The following is a 19,623-nucleotide window of genomic DNA, read 5'->3' as shown; positions in this document are numbered from 1 at the left end:
AGCTGTAAAGTTGTCCACCATGGTAGCAGTTAGCTGCTAGCTAACCGTAGCTAACTTGTTTGTCCATTGTTTGGTCTGTGACGTAATAGGTCAACAGGAAAAAGGTCCAATACTAACAAGCTGAAAGGGGGCATATCTCCACCTATCGTAGAGGAGTCGCACATACTTGGCTCAATAAATGGATTCCCCTCCTGTGCTTCTGTACTGGGACAAGGACAGGAGTCGAGCTGGAACTGTAGCTCCACTTTGTGCATGTAAATGGTTCAATGGGCTGCACTATAGCACTTTTCTAGTCTTCCAACCCCTCAAAGCACTTTTACACTATATATCACATTCAAACAGTCACTGGAGGCCGAGGCTACCATACATGGTGTCACCTGCTACTCAGTGTCCATTCACACTCTCTCACACTTATGGAACAGCCATCAGGAGCAATTTGGGATTCAGTATCTTGCCCGAGGGCACTTCAACATGCGGACTAAAGGAGCCCAGGATTCGCGGACGACCTGCTCTACCTCTGAGCAACAGCACAGCCGCAAATGTATTGAATTAATGTATTGGCAGAAGTAAAGAGGTGCGCTTTGGTGGATCCAAACAACTTGTCCTCACACAAGGGTTTGTATGATGTTTTACAAATTAGCGCCCCATCAGTTAGCTTAGGTTTAGGAAAAGAGAAACGGTTGGGTGTGTTATTTTGGCGAGTATTTTCAGTATGCTCAGGCCTGAACAAAGGTCAGTGAGTCTAACCTGAAACAACACAACCTAAAGAGTAAAGAACAGAAGAGCACATTTCTACAAACATTACCAGGAGCTTCTGTCTCTGTAACCTCACTTACCCAGGATGGCCAGCACAGTGTTGTCTTTCAGCACCTCCATGGACCCTGAGCAGACGAAGTAGATGGCCTGCAGGGCGTCTCCCTGCCTGATGAGGAACTCGCCCGGAGCACAGAAGGAGGTCTTGATGATGAGGGAGAGGGAGCGCAGGCAGCCCCTGCTGGCTGACTCGAACAGGGGCAGCTGGAGCAGCTCCTTGTTCAGGTGCATGGCGATGTCGGCCCTCAGCTCGTCTGGGAAGTCCTTCAGTAGCTGTAAAGCGAGAGGGGGGTTCACACTCATCAGGTGGTCTTTCCTGAGACTCACAGCGGCTGCTTCGACTGAACAGCAGGCTTCCACACAACTCCACCATCCTTAATTACCTGAGAGCAGTAACTCCCAAACATGTGACTGAGGACAAAGATGTGGAGCAGAATGAAAGTTAAATAAAGATTCAGGTTATCAAGGTTTATCCTGACAGCAAAAATGACATGACAGTAAAGATAAACAGCATTTTTAGAAGATCATTATGGGGTATTTTATGCCTTTATTTGATAGTGACGGATGAGAGAGGCAGGAAATGTGGGGAAAGAGAGTAGGGGATTGAAATGCAGCACAGGGTGCCGCTGGTCAGGTTCCAAACTGGGGACTGGAAATCGGGTCCGACTCTCTAACAGATCAGTTACAACCAAAATATGAAGAAGCAGCAAAGGGCTGTGGGTGAATCGAACCCGTAGCTGTCGGGGTACGGACACAGCCTTTGAACCAGGTGAGCTCGAGGGCGAAATCAAAATCCTCAGAGGGGCTGCCATTGTGCGTCAACGTTGGGACTCTCAACATGAAGTGGAAATGCGCTGGCATGGTGACATTTCCACTTTGCATACGATGGATTAACCTCCTTACGTTGCAAACAATGGATTACAGCAAAGGGAAAGAAACGCTTGTTGTGATCAAAGACATGGCAAATTCATTTAAAGTGCACTCTGTAGAAATGAGTAGTGTTAACAACAGCTTGTATTAAATGGCCCTGTTGGGCCTCACCACTGGTCGCATATTTAATTTCCACGTTTCATGCCTAAATCAGGACTTTGGCCGGGAATAAAACACATGGCCAGAATGCACCAGAATCTAGTGGCAACCTCCAGGGCTGACAAAGGAAGCCTACGTGGAAGTGCCAAAAACTGCAGCTCCTTGAACGTCCACTCAAGACTGGCTCAAGAAGCCGGTCAGTCCCCATAGGTGCCCAACTTTACAGCAGAAATAAACATGTTTACAGCCTGGTACAAAAAACAGTTCTGATCTCTTTAGCTAATTTCAACATTCATGACAACTGTAAGGTTGATCAGTTTTTACATAACTCACCTGTTTACATTTTTTTAAGGCTTAACGTTGGAAATAATCGAGACTGGTTCCGCTTGAGTGACAGGCTGTCTGCCAAAAGTGTCTTGGATTCTGAGTCAGATCGAATTTGGTCACCAAAAACCAAGATAGTGACGACCAAAATAGTGAACTAGAGGCTTCAAAACTGGAGGCTACAAACCAGTGGGTGATGTCACGGTAGCTACATTCATTATTTTTACAGTCTATGACCAGAATGCATCAAACTGCACCAACGCAACACTCATAAAGTTCAGTTAAAAAACAATAATTCCCAGCAGCACCCATTAGTTCTCCTCCATGATGCTGACTGAAACTAAAACTATTTGCAGTTCTGGCTTTCTCTGCATTTTGAGTGAAATGACCCTTTATGATGATACATATGTGAGGTTTAAAGTGGAAGAATGTGTTCATGAGATCCTTATAAACAGTGAATATTCACACACTTGTCCCTCTGTATCACATGCATGTTGAGGTGAGATGAATGTATTTGCTCTCTCACCTCACTGACGTCTATCCCATTGTTGACCGACCACGTGGTCTGGAAACACTCCAGCATGCGCTGCTCCAGGGCCTTGGGCAGCCGATGGACCCTGATGAAGTCCTTCAGGTCCTTGGTGCGGGTGTGGTACAGCGAGCGGCGTGAATACATCCTCTGGATGATGGCGGTCACGTTACCAAACACCACTGCATGCATCAGCGCTGCAGACAGAGGACAGGTCGTGTGCTATTAGTATGATACAGACTTAATTACAGAGTTATCTGATTGGCTCTTATCTACAGTGGCTCAGGATAAATCCCATAATACTTCTGCACAGTGGGGAGCTTCACAGGACGTCTTTATAAACCCCAAGAAGTTAAAGAGCACGGGGCTTAAAAGGACTTAGCTGCTCTAAAACCACTGTAAAGCACCGCCTTGAGTGGATTACTGCTGCCACAAAGGAGCAGAGACACTGCTGAAATAAAATGAATGAATCTTTTATTTTAATGAACAAAAAAACAGTTAGAAAATTATTATTCTAAAACCCAAAACTAACGAGAACCTCAGTCTACGAAATGACTCTGGTGTATTAATATTTATTAAACACTTCCACAGCCACACTTGAGTTAGAACGTGCACACAGCTCACCAGCAGCCTCCCAGTGAGGACTGGATCTCTCTATCCCATAATGCACCTCCTGACTGTCCTGCAGAGCACTTTCTCCTCCTAAATTTAATTCCTGTCCAAGTAGAAAAGGTGCTGAAACAGCGTTCAGACCACAGGACACTTAAACAGTCCACTGACACCCAGACTAATGACATTATTTTAGGATGACTGCTCCTTCAGGCACAATGAAACACCTCACATTTAGAAAAACTCTGAGTTCAGATGTGGAATTATCCGTCAGTTAGAGCTGAAGGGCACCTGCTCAGTAGGCAGGAAAAATGTTGGCATTGTACATTTCTGCAAACCACAAAATGCTACATCTGCAAGTTTCATATGTGTCGCATCAATGTTTCTAAAGTGACGTAGCACATGAGCTGACTGTCGGGATAGTGAGACACCTGCCAAGCTGCAGAGCGCTGTTCGAGACCAACAAACAATAAACCAATTGTTTCTTAGCAAGCAGCTTTCTGGCCGCCAAACATTGGAGTTTTATGGTGACTCAAGGCTGTTTTTCCAGCATGATAGTGCCATGAAAAGCCATGGATGGTGTGAGACCTAGGTGAGATATCTGCCAAGCTGCAGAGCACTTAGGTTTTTAGTAAGATGTCTCTGTGTTTCCAGCTGCTTTTCAACCACCAAAAATGGGTGTTTTTTCACCGGGATATCGCTGCGTTTCTAGCGGGGATAGTGTCCCCAAAACTAGGGGTCATATTCACAAACATTTGGAAAACACTCACTCTCAGAGAATTTTTTTAGTAAGGAGTCGTAGCTTAGGAGTGATTTAGGAAAGTTCTCAGAGCAACTGAGGGAAGGGACAGAAACTTTGACCTTAGTGGAAATGAAATGAACTGCTGACTGTGAAAGTGTTGTCATTGTTAGTGTGATCACTCTGCTGATGGAAGGTTGAGACAGACGCAACTCATCACTGCTGCACTGTTGCTTTTTGTTGCCCAAATATGTTGGTATCTTACTATATAATGATGAAAACTCTGTGTCTGTGTGTCTGTTCCACGTTTTTCTCCTCACTGACTTGGTCAATCCATGTGAAATTTGGCACAGTGGTAGAGGGTCATGGGAGGATGCCAATGAAGCAATATTACATCAATTGGCCAAAGGGGGGCGCTATAGCAACCAACTGTTTGAGCAATCTGCATGAAACTGGGTGAACATAATCTAGGGAGCAATATCTAAAGTTCCCTCTTGGCAAAAGTTGGAAAACTTCCTAAAACTGAGCTTCTATAAGGCAATGAATATTGCGGAGGGCGTGGCTCATCACATAAAGGTGTAGAACATCTCAAGGGTTTCACCCATCACCACGCAACTATGTGACCGATCGCTGTGGCTCCCCCTGTGGACCAATGTTGTTGTTTTTTTCTAATTTTTGGTATGACTAAGTCATGGTATGGTATGCTGTACTCAATGGGTATGGACTAGTAATTTTGATTTTGGCGTTATAGCGTAAGGTGGGAAATGTGTTTGTATTAATGACATCAATCACTCATATTATCATCGCACCATCTAACCTGTAGCATTTCATTTACTCACTGTCATCCAGTGATTGGAGAATATTTCTCTGATTACATCATTTTCTCCTCTGATTAAGAAACTCTTAAGCCTCTTAAAAGTCCTCCTCCCCTCCTAACAGTTTTACCTTAAGGTCTAAGATGCTCTGTGAATAACTTTTATCTTTACGAGGACCTAGTCTTAACTTTAAGGGGAAATTCTAAGACAACGTCACAATTCGAATAATTTTCTTAATATTTCATCACTAGGAGCAACTCTCAGCACTAGGAAGCTTTGTGAATACTGCCCCAGGTGTTTTAACATGATCTTTTCCTAATCATAACTAAGTGTTTTTGTGCCTAAACATAACCACACATTAACCACAGCGTTGTTGAAAGATAAAGAAATGTAAAGTTTAAACATATTTTCTACAAAATAACACAAATCTAACGTATACTTGGTTTGCAGAAATGTAAAATGCCAAATGATGTTCTTGCGACTGTGTTGAGGGCAGACACTGCTGCAGGGAAACTCAGCAGGATAAAATTCAGAGAGATTAATGAAGCTATAGTGTCCTCTCTTTAGCCTCTCTGTGTGTTGGTGAGCTCGCTCTGCTTTGACAGAAGACTGTACACACACACGTCTGTGGGTGCAAGGTTATTAAAAATCAATGCAACACAAAAAACACCTACTCCAAAACCAAAATTTAATTAAAGGACGAGGAGCTTTATTCTATGTTTTTCTTTCTGTCTGCAAATCCCATGAAAAGACAGGACCAACGTGTTGGTCTCTCAACACTGTGAATGCTCTGTCTGTGGCGTTCAGCTCGTTGGTTCCCTCTGAAGACGTAAATCTTTAAAAAGGGGTCAGAACAAACAGTTTTTAAAAATCGTTCACTGATTTCCTTAAGCAGCTGGGCTCTGCAGCTTTTAGCAAATGTCACTTTAACAGCAGGGTGAATGGAGAACTGCAAAGTGTTCTTGCTTCATTAAGCAGTGTTCTGTGGTGGGCTGTGTATAGTGTGTTGTGAACAAGCTGCAGGCTGCAATATCAATCTGTGAGTGGCCATCTTATACTTCTATCACAATGTTCTAAGCCCTGATACAAGCATTCAACTTTTGGATAGGCACCTAACCAAAACACGGATAGCTTTTATTACATATTTATGACTTGAAAACTTGACACAAAGTGATGAGTCCTCATATTAGCATCTCAAATTAACCCTCAGGTCCCCAGCTTTCAGATTATGTGTACCACTTCGATGGGCTACATACTGCTGACCTGATATCGCCCCCTAAAGATCCACTGTACGCCTAAAAAAAAAAAAAAAAAAAAGGGTCTACTAGCGGACGAGGTTAATGTTATAACATTAAAGTTCAGGCACATCAGCACCTCTCACTGGAAAATGGCAGATTTGATTACTTCCACTGAAGAAACATCGAGCACAGGCAGAAGTCACCGCCTGAAGTGTGTGATTTGTTACCTAAAGGCTGTGTGTGTGTGTGTGTGTGTGTGTGTGTGTGTGTGTGTGTGTGTGTGTGTGTGTGTGTGTGCCATGTGTTTACTGTGGACAGAGAACCTTTTCATTGTCACACATGAGTTCATGTAACTGCACGGTGGCAGTTAAGGATAAAGTTTGGGTTTTAGCCCCTGGAGAAGAAACGCAAGTCGATATAATGTCCTCACACGTATAACACTAAAAGTGTGAGTGTGAGAGTGTGTGTGTGTGTGTGTGTGTGTGTGTGTGTGTGTGGTCATTTACAGCCCACTTAATGTGCAGCGAGGCCTGAGACATCCCCACACCTCGCTGTGTCCTCTGACCATAAATGTTGGCATTTCTCTCAGCAGATAACCTTTTCCTTCCCTCCATTTCTCTCTCATTTCTTCTTTTATTGCTTTCTGCCAGAACATTCAGCTCCCTTCATTATGCATCAGCACAAAAACATCTCAATTCATAGCTCAAACAGGTGGTATGGTGCCGCATTCATCCAACACATATTCTGTTTTAGTTAAGTAGGGTTAAAAAAGAGACCTTTAGGCAGACTCACCGATACAGATACACCTTGCTGGTACCGGGTTGGACCCCTTTTTAATTCTTGGTGTCACAGATTCAACAAGGTGCTGAAACATTCCTCAGAGATGTTGGTCCATATTGACATGATGACATCACACAGTTGATCCATGATGAGAATCTCCCGTTCCAGCACATCCCAAAGGTGCTCTGTTGGACTGAGATCTGGTGACTGTGGAGGCCATTGGAGTACAGTGAACTCATTGTCATGTTTGAGATGATGTGAGCTTTGTGACATGGTGCGTTATCCTGCTGGAAGTAGCCATCAGAAGATGGGTACACTGTGGTCATAAAGGGATGGACACGCTCAGCAACAATACTCAGGTAGGCTGTGGTGTTTAAACCATGCTCAGTTGGTACTAAGAAAATCTCCCCCACACCATTACACCACCAGCAGCAGCAGCAGCCTGAAGCGTTGATACAAGGCAGGATGGATCCATGCTTCCATCTGAATGTGGTTTTTCCAATCTTCTATTGTCCAGTTTTGGTGAGAAAACCCGTGTGAATTGTAGCCTCAGTTTCCTGTTGTTAGCTGACAGGAGTGGCACCTGGTGTGGTCTTCTGCTGCTGTAGCCCATCTGCTTCAAGGTTGGACAAGGTGTTGTTGCTTCAGAGATGCTCTTCTGCACACCTTGGTTGGAACCAGTGCTTATTTGACTTCCTGTTGCCTTTCTATCATCTTGAACCAGTCTGGCCATTCTCCTCTGACCTCTGGCATCAACAAGGCATTTTGGCTCACTGGATATTTTCTCTTTTTGGGACCATCCTCTGTAAACCCTAGAGATGGTTGTGCTGAAAATCCCAGTAAATACTCAGAGCAGCCCGTCTGGCACCAACAACCATGCCACGTTCAAAGTCACTTCAATCACCTTTCTTCATCATTCTGATGCTCCGTTTGAACTTCAGCAGCTCGTCTTCACCATCGCTACATCACTAAATGCACTGAGTTGCTGCCATGTGATTGGTGTACCTAATAAAGTGGCTGGTGAGTGTATCTTAACCATGTCAGACAGATAAGATGGGACAAGGCCATTTAGTGATATAAAAAACAATAAAAGAGTTGTACAATTAGTTCTGTGATGGACAGGGAACTGATGAGTAATGTGGGCTCTCTGTCTGGTTTTTGTCAGAACACATGCTGCTGCATTTTGTACAAGCTGTAGCTCACTAATGTCTTTCTCAGACACACCAGACAGGAGAGCGTTTCAATAGTCCAGTCGGCTGGAGATAAAAGCATGTATTACCTCGTCTGTATCTGCATGGCAAAGAACTGGTCTGACTCTGGTGATATTCCTCAAGTGATAAAAGGACACTTTAGTCACGTTTCTAATATGATGCTCAGAGTTGAGGTCAGAATCAGTGATAACATGTTTGTTACATGTTCCTTGGTGTTTAGTGAAAATAATTTCAGGTGTTAAACCAGTTTCTCTCTGCTTTTGCTCTAATTACAAAAAGTTCTGATTCATCCACAAAGATACTGTATTTATTCAGTGTATTATTATTTCAGACGGCTGGAAAATAATTCTTCAGCTTATTAAATACGAAATTTTAAAGTTCCATCCACGAACACGTGTTGATCGGAGCATTTCAGGACAGTTGGATGATTGTTAAAAACCCTGCTGATGTGCTTTTAGTGATTAGAGACGCTCGCTGACATTTTACAAGACGTCTCTCAAATGGTGCCCTTTTTTTTTAGCAAACAAAACCTTATTTTATGTTCAGTGCTGTGGAATCATTTCCCCACAAGTGACATCAATCACATCAGAGAGCAAACTGAAGGGAGCCTTGAAAAGATGATTTATGAGTCAGTTTGGAATATGTGAGCCTATTGTCTCTGCGTCGGTGTGCTGGGTTATTTGGTTTGTTTGAAGACAAAGAAAATGAGGTGTTTGTGAGGCGTTATTGTCTTGTTGTCCTCACTGATTGGAGCTCCAGTGCTGACTTTTATTTTAATCAGGAAAGAAAATCAATTAGTTATATTTAGCATCAAAGCAATATCACCCTGAGACTTGAGTCGATTATATTAATGGGCAGCCATTGTTTTAAAGTTAATAGTCTGTCAGATGTGCAGCGTTCAAAGTCTTTCTCCAGTTTTCTCCCATTAATCATCTGATCCTCACTGGACTCCATGAACAGAAGCTCCATGACAAAATGCACATATTTGACTCATTCTGAAGATTCAGCGTCTGTGTGTGTTTGTCTGAAGGTGAAACTGTGGAGTGATGGCGTCCAGAGCAGAGACTGAAGTCACGCTCCCTCTGTGTGTGTGGTAATCTGAGCTTCTCTGTTCTTTGTTGGGTCTGGTCGAGTGAGCGTGTCAGTGCATGTGAATCCCTGTGTGTGTATCCCACTGGCTAGCTCATCGCTGGATGGCGTTATCATAGCACCCATCCTCCAGTTCCTACCCAGGTAACAGTAGGTGCATTTACACAAAGCTAATATTCAACTAATAATCTGAATAAGCACCTAGATGAGAGGAGACTAGCTCGATCAGACGGGTTCTTCAAACGGGTTGAAAGGGGTGGTGTAAACCTTTTAATAACCCGGTCAATAGAAAAATATTAGCACCTGATTAACCATATGTGTTTGTTCCAATCATCTCTCTGTGGGAGGAATAAACATATTCTTGTGGGTCAGACAAGACATGCCACAACAGCTCTTTCTACACACCTTCCTCTGTTGATATCGACAGAGAATCATCCAGAAATTAGAAAATATTTCACACTCTGCTTGAGCTACACTCTCATGTGAGTGCTCTGATTTATAAAGTACTCTCTGATTTTGAAACAGCAGACTTATCTAATGTTGCGGCTACAGGCTAAATTGTTGAGTCGCTGGATATAACATTCATCAGTGCTACCAGTAGCAGTGCCCTGCGTGTGAGACATTTGGGTCCCAATCATACAGAAAGTGATTTAGCAGCCAGAGGCGAGAATACAACTTTTTGCTTTCAGCTGAATTCTCTAATTAGACTGATTTCAATTGGATTGAAGACATATCGTCCATGTAACCAGGGATCAAGGTCAAACTCTGAAAAGAGTAATTATCAGTGTGTTGTAGAATTTTAGCAATGTACCATTTTCTATTAAACTAGATATTAAAACTGCATAATTCTCTACGTTTATTTACAGTAAAATAAATGTTGTATATTTTTAATCAGTGTCTGGATTCAAAACAAAAATACTAACAGTGATATAAAATCATTGAAATAGTTCATGAGAAATATGCTGGAAATGTTCAAAAAAAAATAAAGAAATCAAATAAATCCCATACACACAAAAAACTGATGACTCATGGCAGAACTTTCACTGAAATCTGTAGTCAGCAGTTTTTGATACGTCCTGCTAACAGATAAACAACTGCACCAAACATGTGATGAAAGCATTCAATCAAGAGAATGGGACTAATGAGACACTGAAGATACAAGTGTGAGTGTGTGTGTGTGTATGTGTGTGTGTGTGTGTGTGCGTACGTGCGTATCGATCGTACAAAAAGTGCTCAGCTGTGTGTTGATGTCTTACTGGTGCCAGATAATGAGCTGAGTACTTAAGACTAAGAGGAGGAGAGCTTCACGCCCTGACGGGAAACACCAACATGCATACAAAGCAGAACTTAAACACACACACACGCACGCACACACACACACACACACACACACACACACACACACACACACACACATTGTTCTCACCTCCTATGAGCATGGTGCAGATGGAGAAGATCTTCTCAGAGTCTGTGTTTGCTGACACATTTCCAAACCCCACACTGGTGAGACTGCTCAGAGCAAAGTACAGTGATGTCACATAGCTGCTGCGCATCGACGGACCGCCACCCAGCACCCCGCTGCCGGTGCCCATTCCCAACACGGCCTCGCCTCCAGACATGTTTCCGTAATACTGGCTGGAGTTCCAGGAGCCCTGATTCCCGACCTCTGACCCCGACACGTTCCACTGACTGCTGTTGGCCGGGAGGCTGCTGACTGTGGTGGGGACCAGCGTTGTGAGGGTGGGCAGGAAGTAGGGCGTCCCCAGGCGCTTGGCCAGCTCATGGAGCCAACCTGAGAGACAAAGATGGAGAAATTCATTAGAAAATGTTCAGCTCTGACACATCTTCTCTCAGATACCTGAGATAAATGAAACAGACTGTTACTATTCCATCACAAAACTAAACCATCATCTCCCACTGTCCACAAAACTCCTGCTGAAGCTCATTTAGAGCCAAATATTTCCTGACAAATCCACCTTTTGGTTATGTGGCATCCAGTGGTGGAGAGTAACTAAGTACATTTATACAAGTCCTTTCATTTAGTACCATTCTGAGGCACTTGCGCTTTATGGGACTTTATACTTCTACTTCACTACATGTCAGTAAAATATTGTACTTTTAAATTTATGTAACAGCTTCAGTTACAAATCACTTTGATGCAACAAAACTAAATAGAGTTGGTCTAAAGTCCAGATCCATATCCTGTGCACATAAAATTTCATAACCTTTCAGGACCTTGGTGGCTCCATAGTTAATAACACTCCAAAAGAGGCCATTACGCACAATGGGAACTTATACTTTGGATACTTTAAAGGTCCAGTGTGTAGGACTGAGGGACAGAAATTGTATCTAATATTCAGAATTATGCTTTTATTAGTGTTTAATCATCTGAAAATAAGAATCTTGTTTTCATCACCTTAGAATGAGTCGTTTATATCTACATAGGGAGCAGGTCCTCGTCTACACAGACTGCCATGCTGTATTGCCATGTTTCTACAGTAGCTCAGAATGGACAAACACTGGCTTGAGATAGGGACACTCACATTTTCACGACTTTGCATTGACCATAGTTCACCCACACTTCGCACACGGGAGGAGTCTCAGCTCTGTCACCTCACCTCAACAGAATATTTTCACATTGTAGTATTGCTAATTTGACTTAAATGAGCAGTGTGTAAGATTTAGTGGAATATAATGTTTAGGACTGCAGACTGCAACCAGCTGAAACTTCTCCTGGTTAGAATTCCTTCAGAGTTCATTGTTCAGGAGGTTTTTACCAGGAGCTTAATTATCTGTAGAGGATTCTTCCTCTCTAAAATAAACGAACCAGGTGAATAAAACTGGTAAAAACACTGAATAAAACAGTTTCACTTTTCTAGTCAGTGATTCTGTGACGCTCTTTGGCTCATCACAGATGGGCCACTAGCACGCTCCTGCTAATGTTTGCTCACCTTATTTCTGATTCAGAGGTTCAGGATGTTTTTACCAGCAGCTAAATTATCCATAAAGGTCTCGCCCTCTCCAAGACCAATGTACCAGGAGATTTAAACCAGTAAAAACACTGAATAAAGACGTTTCAAATCTGTGTTTTTTCAGCACTGCTTGTTGCAAAGGGACTGCAAACTGTCCGTTCTGGGCTACTGTAGAAACATGGCAGTGCAACATGGTGATCTCCATATACGAGGACCTGCTTCCTATGCAGATAAAAACAGCTCATGCTAAGGTAACAAAAACACAATGATTATTATTTTCAGGTGTATTCAGGTATATTCCATTTCTGCCAACAATCCTACAATAGACCTTTTAAGAGATAATTTGTGTGAGGAGTGTGTGCAGAAAAACCGTTAAGGCACTCATGCCGCTAGGTCCCGGAGCTCCCCGCCTGCCCGCCAGGGACGCCAAACACTGTCCATCTGCACACACTCCTCACACTGCCATGACACTTGGTTGAAAGTCAGCAATGTATCTCTTAAAGTAAATTACGTTAATATTTCTTTCACCCCAGAAGGCATCGACAGCGCTGGAATGAGCTGCCGTCACTCACTACAGGACCCGCACTGTAGTGTGGGGCTCATATTAAAGACTTCACTCATTCTGCTGATTTGTATTTCTAATTAAGCAAACCTGGACATTAAGTTACCTGGAACATGTGCATCTGTCTGTCTGACTTTGTTGTTCAAAGACAGGATTAAGTTAATTTTACAAACATGAAGAAAGCGATTCAGCTTTAGAGGAAGGACAGGAGGAAGGACAGAAAAGGGAGACTGGAATGGACCAAAGAAGGAGAAAGTAGGAAGCAGGAGGTGAGGAAGGATAAATTATAGATAAACTGTTTGTGAGTGGACGAGCAGTGAAACCCAGCTGAGACACCGACAGCAGAATCAGTAAAAGAAAGACAGCAGAGTGGGAATATGAATAATACAATACGGATGCATCCATTCATTGATCTCCGGCATCACACACTCCAGCCAAGCAGCTTCGACCTTGTGTGTGTGCGCGTGTGTGTGAGAGCTCTCCGCCTGCCAGCATAAATAAGCTGGAGTGACAATCGAGCTGCGAGCAGAGTCCCAGCAAAGCAGCTAAACCAACAACATTAGCGGATTTAACACCTGAGTAGTTTCCTAATTACTTTGTCATTAGCACAACTTAACCTCTGCCTTCCTGCAGAAACGTGGACCCGACTGAGCCCTCACACTGCATGTGTGTCTGCGCCTGGAGAGCAGAATATATAAAAAAAAATAAACTACAAAGAATTTCTTTTATCTCGTCAATGCACAAGGGAACGTGAAGGGCATTACTGATGTTAGCGTAGGCTGCGCCATAATGAAGTCTGCACGTCTGAAGACACACTGAGATAAAACACTTCTTTCTTTTTCTGTTCATGATTTCAGTTTGTGACATTGAATTCGGCTGAGAGGGCAGCATTGTCTGGGTATTGTGACAGTCTCTCTGTAATTTAACTCGATCATCATGCTCAGTTTCATCTGGTCCTCATAGTGGCAGGTTATCGTTCAGCCATCGCAACAGGTGATGATGTTTTTTTTTTATCAGGGGATCTTCAGGTAAATACTGTACAAGTATTCAAAGCTCCAGTGGAGGATTTAGGGGGATATATTGACAGACATGGAATATAAGAAATATGTTTTCTTAAGTGTATAATCACCTGAAAATAAAAGTCACTGTGTTCTCGTCACCTTTATAGCCATTTATATCTACGCAGGGTGCAGGTCTTTGTTTAGATTGCCATTTTGCCCCACTATGTTTCTACAGTAGCCCAGAACAGACAAACCAAACACTGGCTATAGATAGTGTCATTCCTGTTTTCGTGGGTTTGTGTCACTCAGCTTAGTTCGAGGCCCAACTCTAATGAGCAGCACTGCAGTTACACTGATTTGTAACATGACACTCCTTTATTCAGTGTTTCTGACAGTTGAAATCAGCCGGTCTGTTTGTTTTGGAGAGGAAGAGACCTCTGCAGATAATTCGGCTTGTGGTAAAAAACCACACACAAGATAACCACACATTTGCAATTGTGGGACAAGCTGCCTGCAGCGACATGCCAAACTACATCAGAAACACATGGATTTGTAATGTCTAACTGCAATGTTCAGTGTTTTTACTTGTTTAAATTACTGGGTCTGTTTGTTTTGGAGAGGAAGAGAACATCTGAGATCCTCAGATGCATCTTTTTGTGTTGTTCCGAGGTCTAGATTAATCAACAAAGGTGACAGAGCCTTTGCAGTACGAGCTCCACGACTTCAGAATGACCTACCTGAGGAGATGAAGGCTGCGAATTCTGTCTCATCACCTCTGAAATCCTACTTGTTTAAAATGGCCTTTCTGCTTTATTATTGTGTGTTTTACTCTGTCATGGGTATTTTGTTTTTATTCCTTTTATCTTGATATTTGCTCTGTCCTTCATTCGGTTTTGTAAAGCACTTTGTTACTGTGTTTTTGAAAGGTGCTATATGAATAACGTTTATTATTATTTTTATTTCCTGGATTACATAAAGGAGAGCACACATTAACTTATGAGAAAAAAGGGGCGAGCCACACATGATAAGATGCCGAACAGCGTCCGAGATACACTGATTTGTGACGTGAAACTGCTTCGACTCCCAATAAAAATCTCCTGAACAATGACCACTACAGGAATACTAGCCGAGAAAAGTTTTAGCTGGTTGCAATCTGCAATTCACTGCAAGACGACACTAAATCCCCCCAAATCTTACACACTTCACTTTTCAGAATATTGACATTTATTTTAATCTTACTGCCTGTAAACTAGACGTTTCTGCAAAGGCAAAGACCTTTTATATTCTGCTTGTTAAACACATAATGGGCAGGCAGGTGAAACAGCAGTAAGAGTCAGTTTCTTGGCTTTGAGCCTTCCAAGACATGAGTTCAGTATAATGCACCTGGCATAGCACCCAGCAGCAGAGAGCAGGTGGGTCACTAGTGTCCGCTGGATCCACACAAACCGTTCACAGAGGGAGCAGACAGGAGGCGATGTCAGATAAGCAGAGAGTCCGATACCAGGTGAACAATGCTGTGGTTAACATGTGGTTATGTTTAGGCACAAAAATCACATGGTTATGTTCAAGAAAAAAAATCATATTTTGGCTGAAATCACCCAGATTCATTGGCTCAGTGCTGCTGGAAAACACTGTGGTGAGTCAGTGAAAAACACACAAGTTCTGTCCCACAAACACCTGTGGAAATATCACAAAGAGTCAACAAGAGACAGCCAGTGTGGTCTTCAGCTTGGCAGGCGTCTCACCTAAGTGCCACACCATCCACCATCACCTCCACCTCCCCATGACAAAGTCAGCTCATATATGATGTCACTTTAGCAAGGCTAAAAATGATATGTATGACACGTTCAACTGTAACGTCTTCATGGTTTTCAGAATGTGAACATTTTCCTCTGGTGACTGAGCTGTGTGTCTCGCTAAATCATCAACACTTCATAATGATGGTACAAAACACAGACCTAAGTTTCATTCATTCCTGCTGCTCAATATTTAAGTGCTTCAGATTACACTCTGCCATCTGGGCATGATTAGAGAGCAGCAGAAGACAGGAGGGAGAAAATATATAAAAACAACTAAAAGCAAACAGACATCAAAGGAGCAACCTGAGGATTTCCCTCCCAGTTGTCGTTAGGTGCTGTCGGATAAAACTACTGAAGTCTGATACAAAAGTGCTGCTATAAAGAGGCTCTAATGTTCAGCTACATGTTTAAGAGGTGTTAATTTAACTATATGATCATCTGAGACAAGCTCCTGACATGACAAGTGTGTTTGGGTGCAGCTTCTCTGCCTCTGTCCACGGTGCTGATTCCTCCTGTTGACTGAACTCAGCTGTGAGCTGTCTGTGGTCCTGAATGCATCAGTCTCTCTGTGTTCATGTCAGTATTCACAACAGTGACATTATTTAACTGCTGCAGTCAGTGGATTTTATTCCAACACAGAGCAAACACACATCTCAATAAAAGCACAGGACTAAGTCATATAACAAGTCCTTGAAATGCATCAAGGTATAAAGTCAATACAGCTCAAAGTGCACCGTGCATCATTCAGCGAAGAAGATGCCCACGTGTCAACCAGAAGGAGCCACTTGACCTCCTGGAGCAGAATGAAGGTGAAGTCTCTGAGGATTTTACTGACCTTCTGAAGGACGACTTGACCAAACATGGTGGGCAGAGACCTGAGAGGAAACCTGGGGCCCTTTCTACAGTCGGTGCATAGAAGCACAATGTTCATTTCAAGGTTCAGACCAACACAGTCAGCGACCATGCTGTGCAACCGTGCTTGTGCCTATGTGTGAACCCATGGGTGTGTAGGTCTTGAATAAGGTGTGGTCAGGTGCATTTTTGCTTTTGCTATTTTGTGGCAGCAGAGAGGAATAGCACCACTGACCAACAGAAAGCTGGTCTGAAGTCAGATTGATGCAGTATTTTTTTTTTGCCGTTTAAGATAGGAGGATGCACCTACCTCTGTTCCACACTCAAGGACATCAATCAATCAATCAATCAATCAATCAAACTTTATTATGTAGCACATTTTCATACAATAAATTGCGACACAAAATGCTTCACAGGATAAAAAGACAATTTTTTTTAACTTTTTGGCATGGTTCCAGAGCCCGTGTTTGTGGTTTTGTATACAGTTTCTCTCTCTGTGCTTCAGACCCAATAACTAAAAATTCTGTTTTGTCCTGGTTGAGCTGTAGAAAGTTCTCTGTCATCCAGCACTTAAAGAGGACATATTATACTCATTTTCGGGCCTTTGTATTTGATTTCTGGACTCCTATAGAGCAGCTACACACGATTACCTGCACACAAAGCTTTGTAGATCTTCAGGACGCTGTGCCTCTCGCTGCACTGCTTCCTTGTATTTCCTGCATCCCGCAAAAACGGTCTGTGTAATTTACTCCACCCCCCGGCCCTCGCCTCCCGCCGAGCCCACTCAGCTGTGATTGGTCACACTCCTGAGGACTTCCGAAGGGCTGCCGAGCCCACTCAGCTGTGGCATGCCCATATAAGTAAGTCCAGCACGCAATAACATCACACGGACTACACTGTTTAAAAAAAGACTGTAAAACACAGCTTGCAGGGCTCACTTCCAAATGCACGAACCTCATTATTTGACGCATTGGCATCGTTTAACACGAGTATAACATTTATAGGTCAGAAAAGAGGAAAAGCGTAGTTCTCCTTTAATATCTACAGCAGCACTATCAACCAGCTCACCAGCTTCAGTCCCTTACAGCTAACCCTGCAACTTATAACTTCTGCTGTGTCACAAGCTTACTGTACACAAATAAAGATGGACGTCCAAAACAGCTGTTCATCATAGAAAAATACTAACAGTTCACACTTGAGCATGAACAAGTGAAATTGCCTCCAGGTGGGTGAATTCACTGGGCCTGCAACGGTATGATAACTGTCAACTTTCATATCACAATGTACCTTAAAACCAGTATATCGCTGCATCCCTAGTATTCACCTTATCACACAGCATCAAACGGGACTCTTTGTGCTTCTCTGCCTTCGCCTTCAGTGTCCTGATACAGTAAAACCACAAGCAGGTTGCCCTCTCCTGACAACGAGACAACCGCCGCAGCTTTATTTTTTTTCTGTCTTTATCTATTTGCATCCCCATTAGCACCAGCACAAAAATTAGCTATTCTTCCTGGGGTCCACACACGCACACACTTACAACAATACCACATATAAACACAACAAACATCTCATCTTGTTGTTTCACACTGACTATGGAAAAGGAACGAAGTCGTCATCACTATTACAAAAATTAAGACAGACACAGAAGTCCTAAGAATTCATAAGAGACCTGACTTTGATCTTCATACAGACACATAGTAATTTATAATAAATAAATGAATATAATAAATCCTAGTCTGCCTGACCTTGAATTATATATTAACCATCCTGAGTTTTCTCATGTTTAATTCCAAGAAAATACGGTATCACATGACACATCTCATTTTCACCTGGGTATATATATAATGCATCCAGCATTCCTATAATTCATGAACACAATTCATTTATAACGTCTGAAATGTTTTGAGATGCTGTTTTAACACATTCAACATTTTTGAAGGGATCCTTAATATTCTCTTGAAAAATAGAAACCTGCAATGAAATCAGATGGCTGACCAGGTTAATGCTGGTTACATTCTGTTTTTCTTATTTTCAACAAATCCTGTGAAAAGACCAAAACCAACAATTTAGTCATCCCACTAAAAAGTATTTGCCTTCATAGTCACATATAGCTTGGATATACAGAAGCTTATTCCTCTGTGCCACAGAGCTCAATTAAAAGCACATGAAATATTAAAGTCACATAAATGAGTCATTCTGCACACGCCTTGCGCGGGAACCAGACGAAAGTGTGAGCTCATGTTTCATTTGCTCCGGCTGCTGTGTTTCGTCCCCCTTCCTCTCAAAAAGATTTCCAGCACAGGTTTGGTGTCACCAGTCCAAATTTGAAAACTCACATGTCACACATTTCACAGCTCTGATTGGCTGTAATTGTGTCCACACTTGACTCACAAAACTTACACTGCAGCCCCACTATTTGCCCCCACAGAAATTTGCTCCCATTTGTTGCCCATTGGAAACCACTGATTTGCTTCACAAAGCTCGTTGGATACCTGAGATGCAAACCAAGCTGGACGAGAGGATGTGACAATTCAAAACTCAAACGGTGCTCACATCAAGACAGCCAATCAAGCTGCAACCACAAGCAACAAGTGAGCTGGGCGGATGTGAGATTATGCAAATATACCAATTTTTTCCCAGTGGACACCTGCGGTATTAGATCAAAAAAATCCTCAGTGGCCCAAAAAGCATTTCCCCTGAGGCAACCATTATAAGAGACATCTGTAAAACTGTTGATGAGACACCTCAAACTGCAAATACAGTCAGTCATGACTTTCTATTATGTAATTTTGGATAATGGAGGTTTTGTATTTGCGAAATTCCCTCAAGCCGAGAAAAGTGATTTAAAAATCTGTGACCTCATCATGATGTGAAGTCTATGAGCGGAGTGAGACAAACGCTGCTGTGCGTGCTCAGTGGGCGGCACACCCCAGAATGAAACCCAGACGCTAGAAACTTTTTTAGCATATGCACCAGGCGAATAAATCCATTGGACCAAACAGGCAGCATCTTGAGGTCCAGTATCCAGATCTTACAATACATCCATGCATCCCCCCAGCCAAGTCATGTTGTCTGTTTCATTGCTCTGATTGGTTCTGAGTCGATCCAGCTGCACCAGAGACATTTTAGTCTGCACCTGTTGATGACGCATGCTAGAAATAAGAAATAAACAGATATTCTAGACTAATTCTGACGATGCCAGGCTAACAAACACCATCCAAGTGCTGTAAATACTCACTAGAGCACCACATGTTTGAAGGA

The 19,623-nt window shown here is 42.7% G+C and overlaps 1 protein-coding gene across 1 annotated transcript in view; it reads right to left on the bottom strand.

Moving 5' to 3' along the window:
* The window catches only part of kcnh3 (potassium voltage-gated channel, subfamily H (eag-related), member 3), a 235,867-nt gene that overhangs the window by 32,199 nt on the left and 184,045 nt on the right, over window positions 1–19,623 (bottom strand). The window contains exons 8-10 of the mRNA XM_049593955.1: window positions 10,603–10,968; window positions 2,693–2,892; window positions 837–1,086 (exon numbers count right to left, since the gene is read on the bottom strand). Of these exons, the coding sequence (XP_049449912.1) occupies window positions 837–1,086; window positions 2,693–2,892; window positions 10,603–10,968 (816 nt within the window). The remainder of the gene's footprint in view (window positions 1–836; window positions 1,087–2,692; window positions 2,893–10,602; window positions 10,969–19,623) is intronic.

This window comes from Epinephelus fuscoguttatus, linkage group LG13 (assembly GCF_011397635.1).
Source record: "Epinephelus fuscoguttatus linkage group LG13, E.fuscoguttatus.final_Chr_v1".
In the NCBI taxonomy this organism is placed as follows: domain Eukaryota; kingdom Metazoa; phylum Chordata; class Actinopteri; order Perciformes; family Serranidae; genus Epinephelus; species Epinephelus fuscoguttatus.
This window is presented reverse-complemented; position numbering and strand designations above follow the sequence as displayed.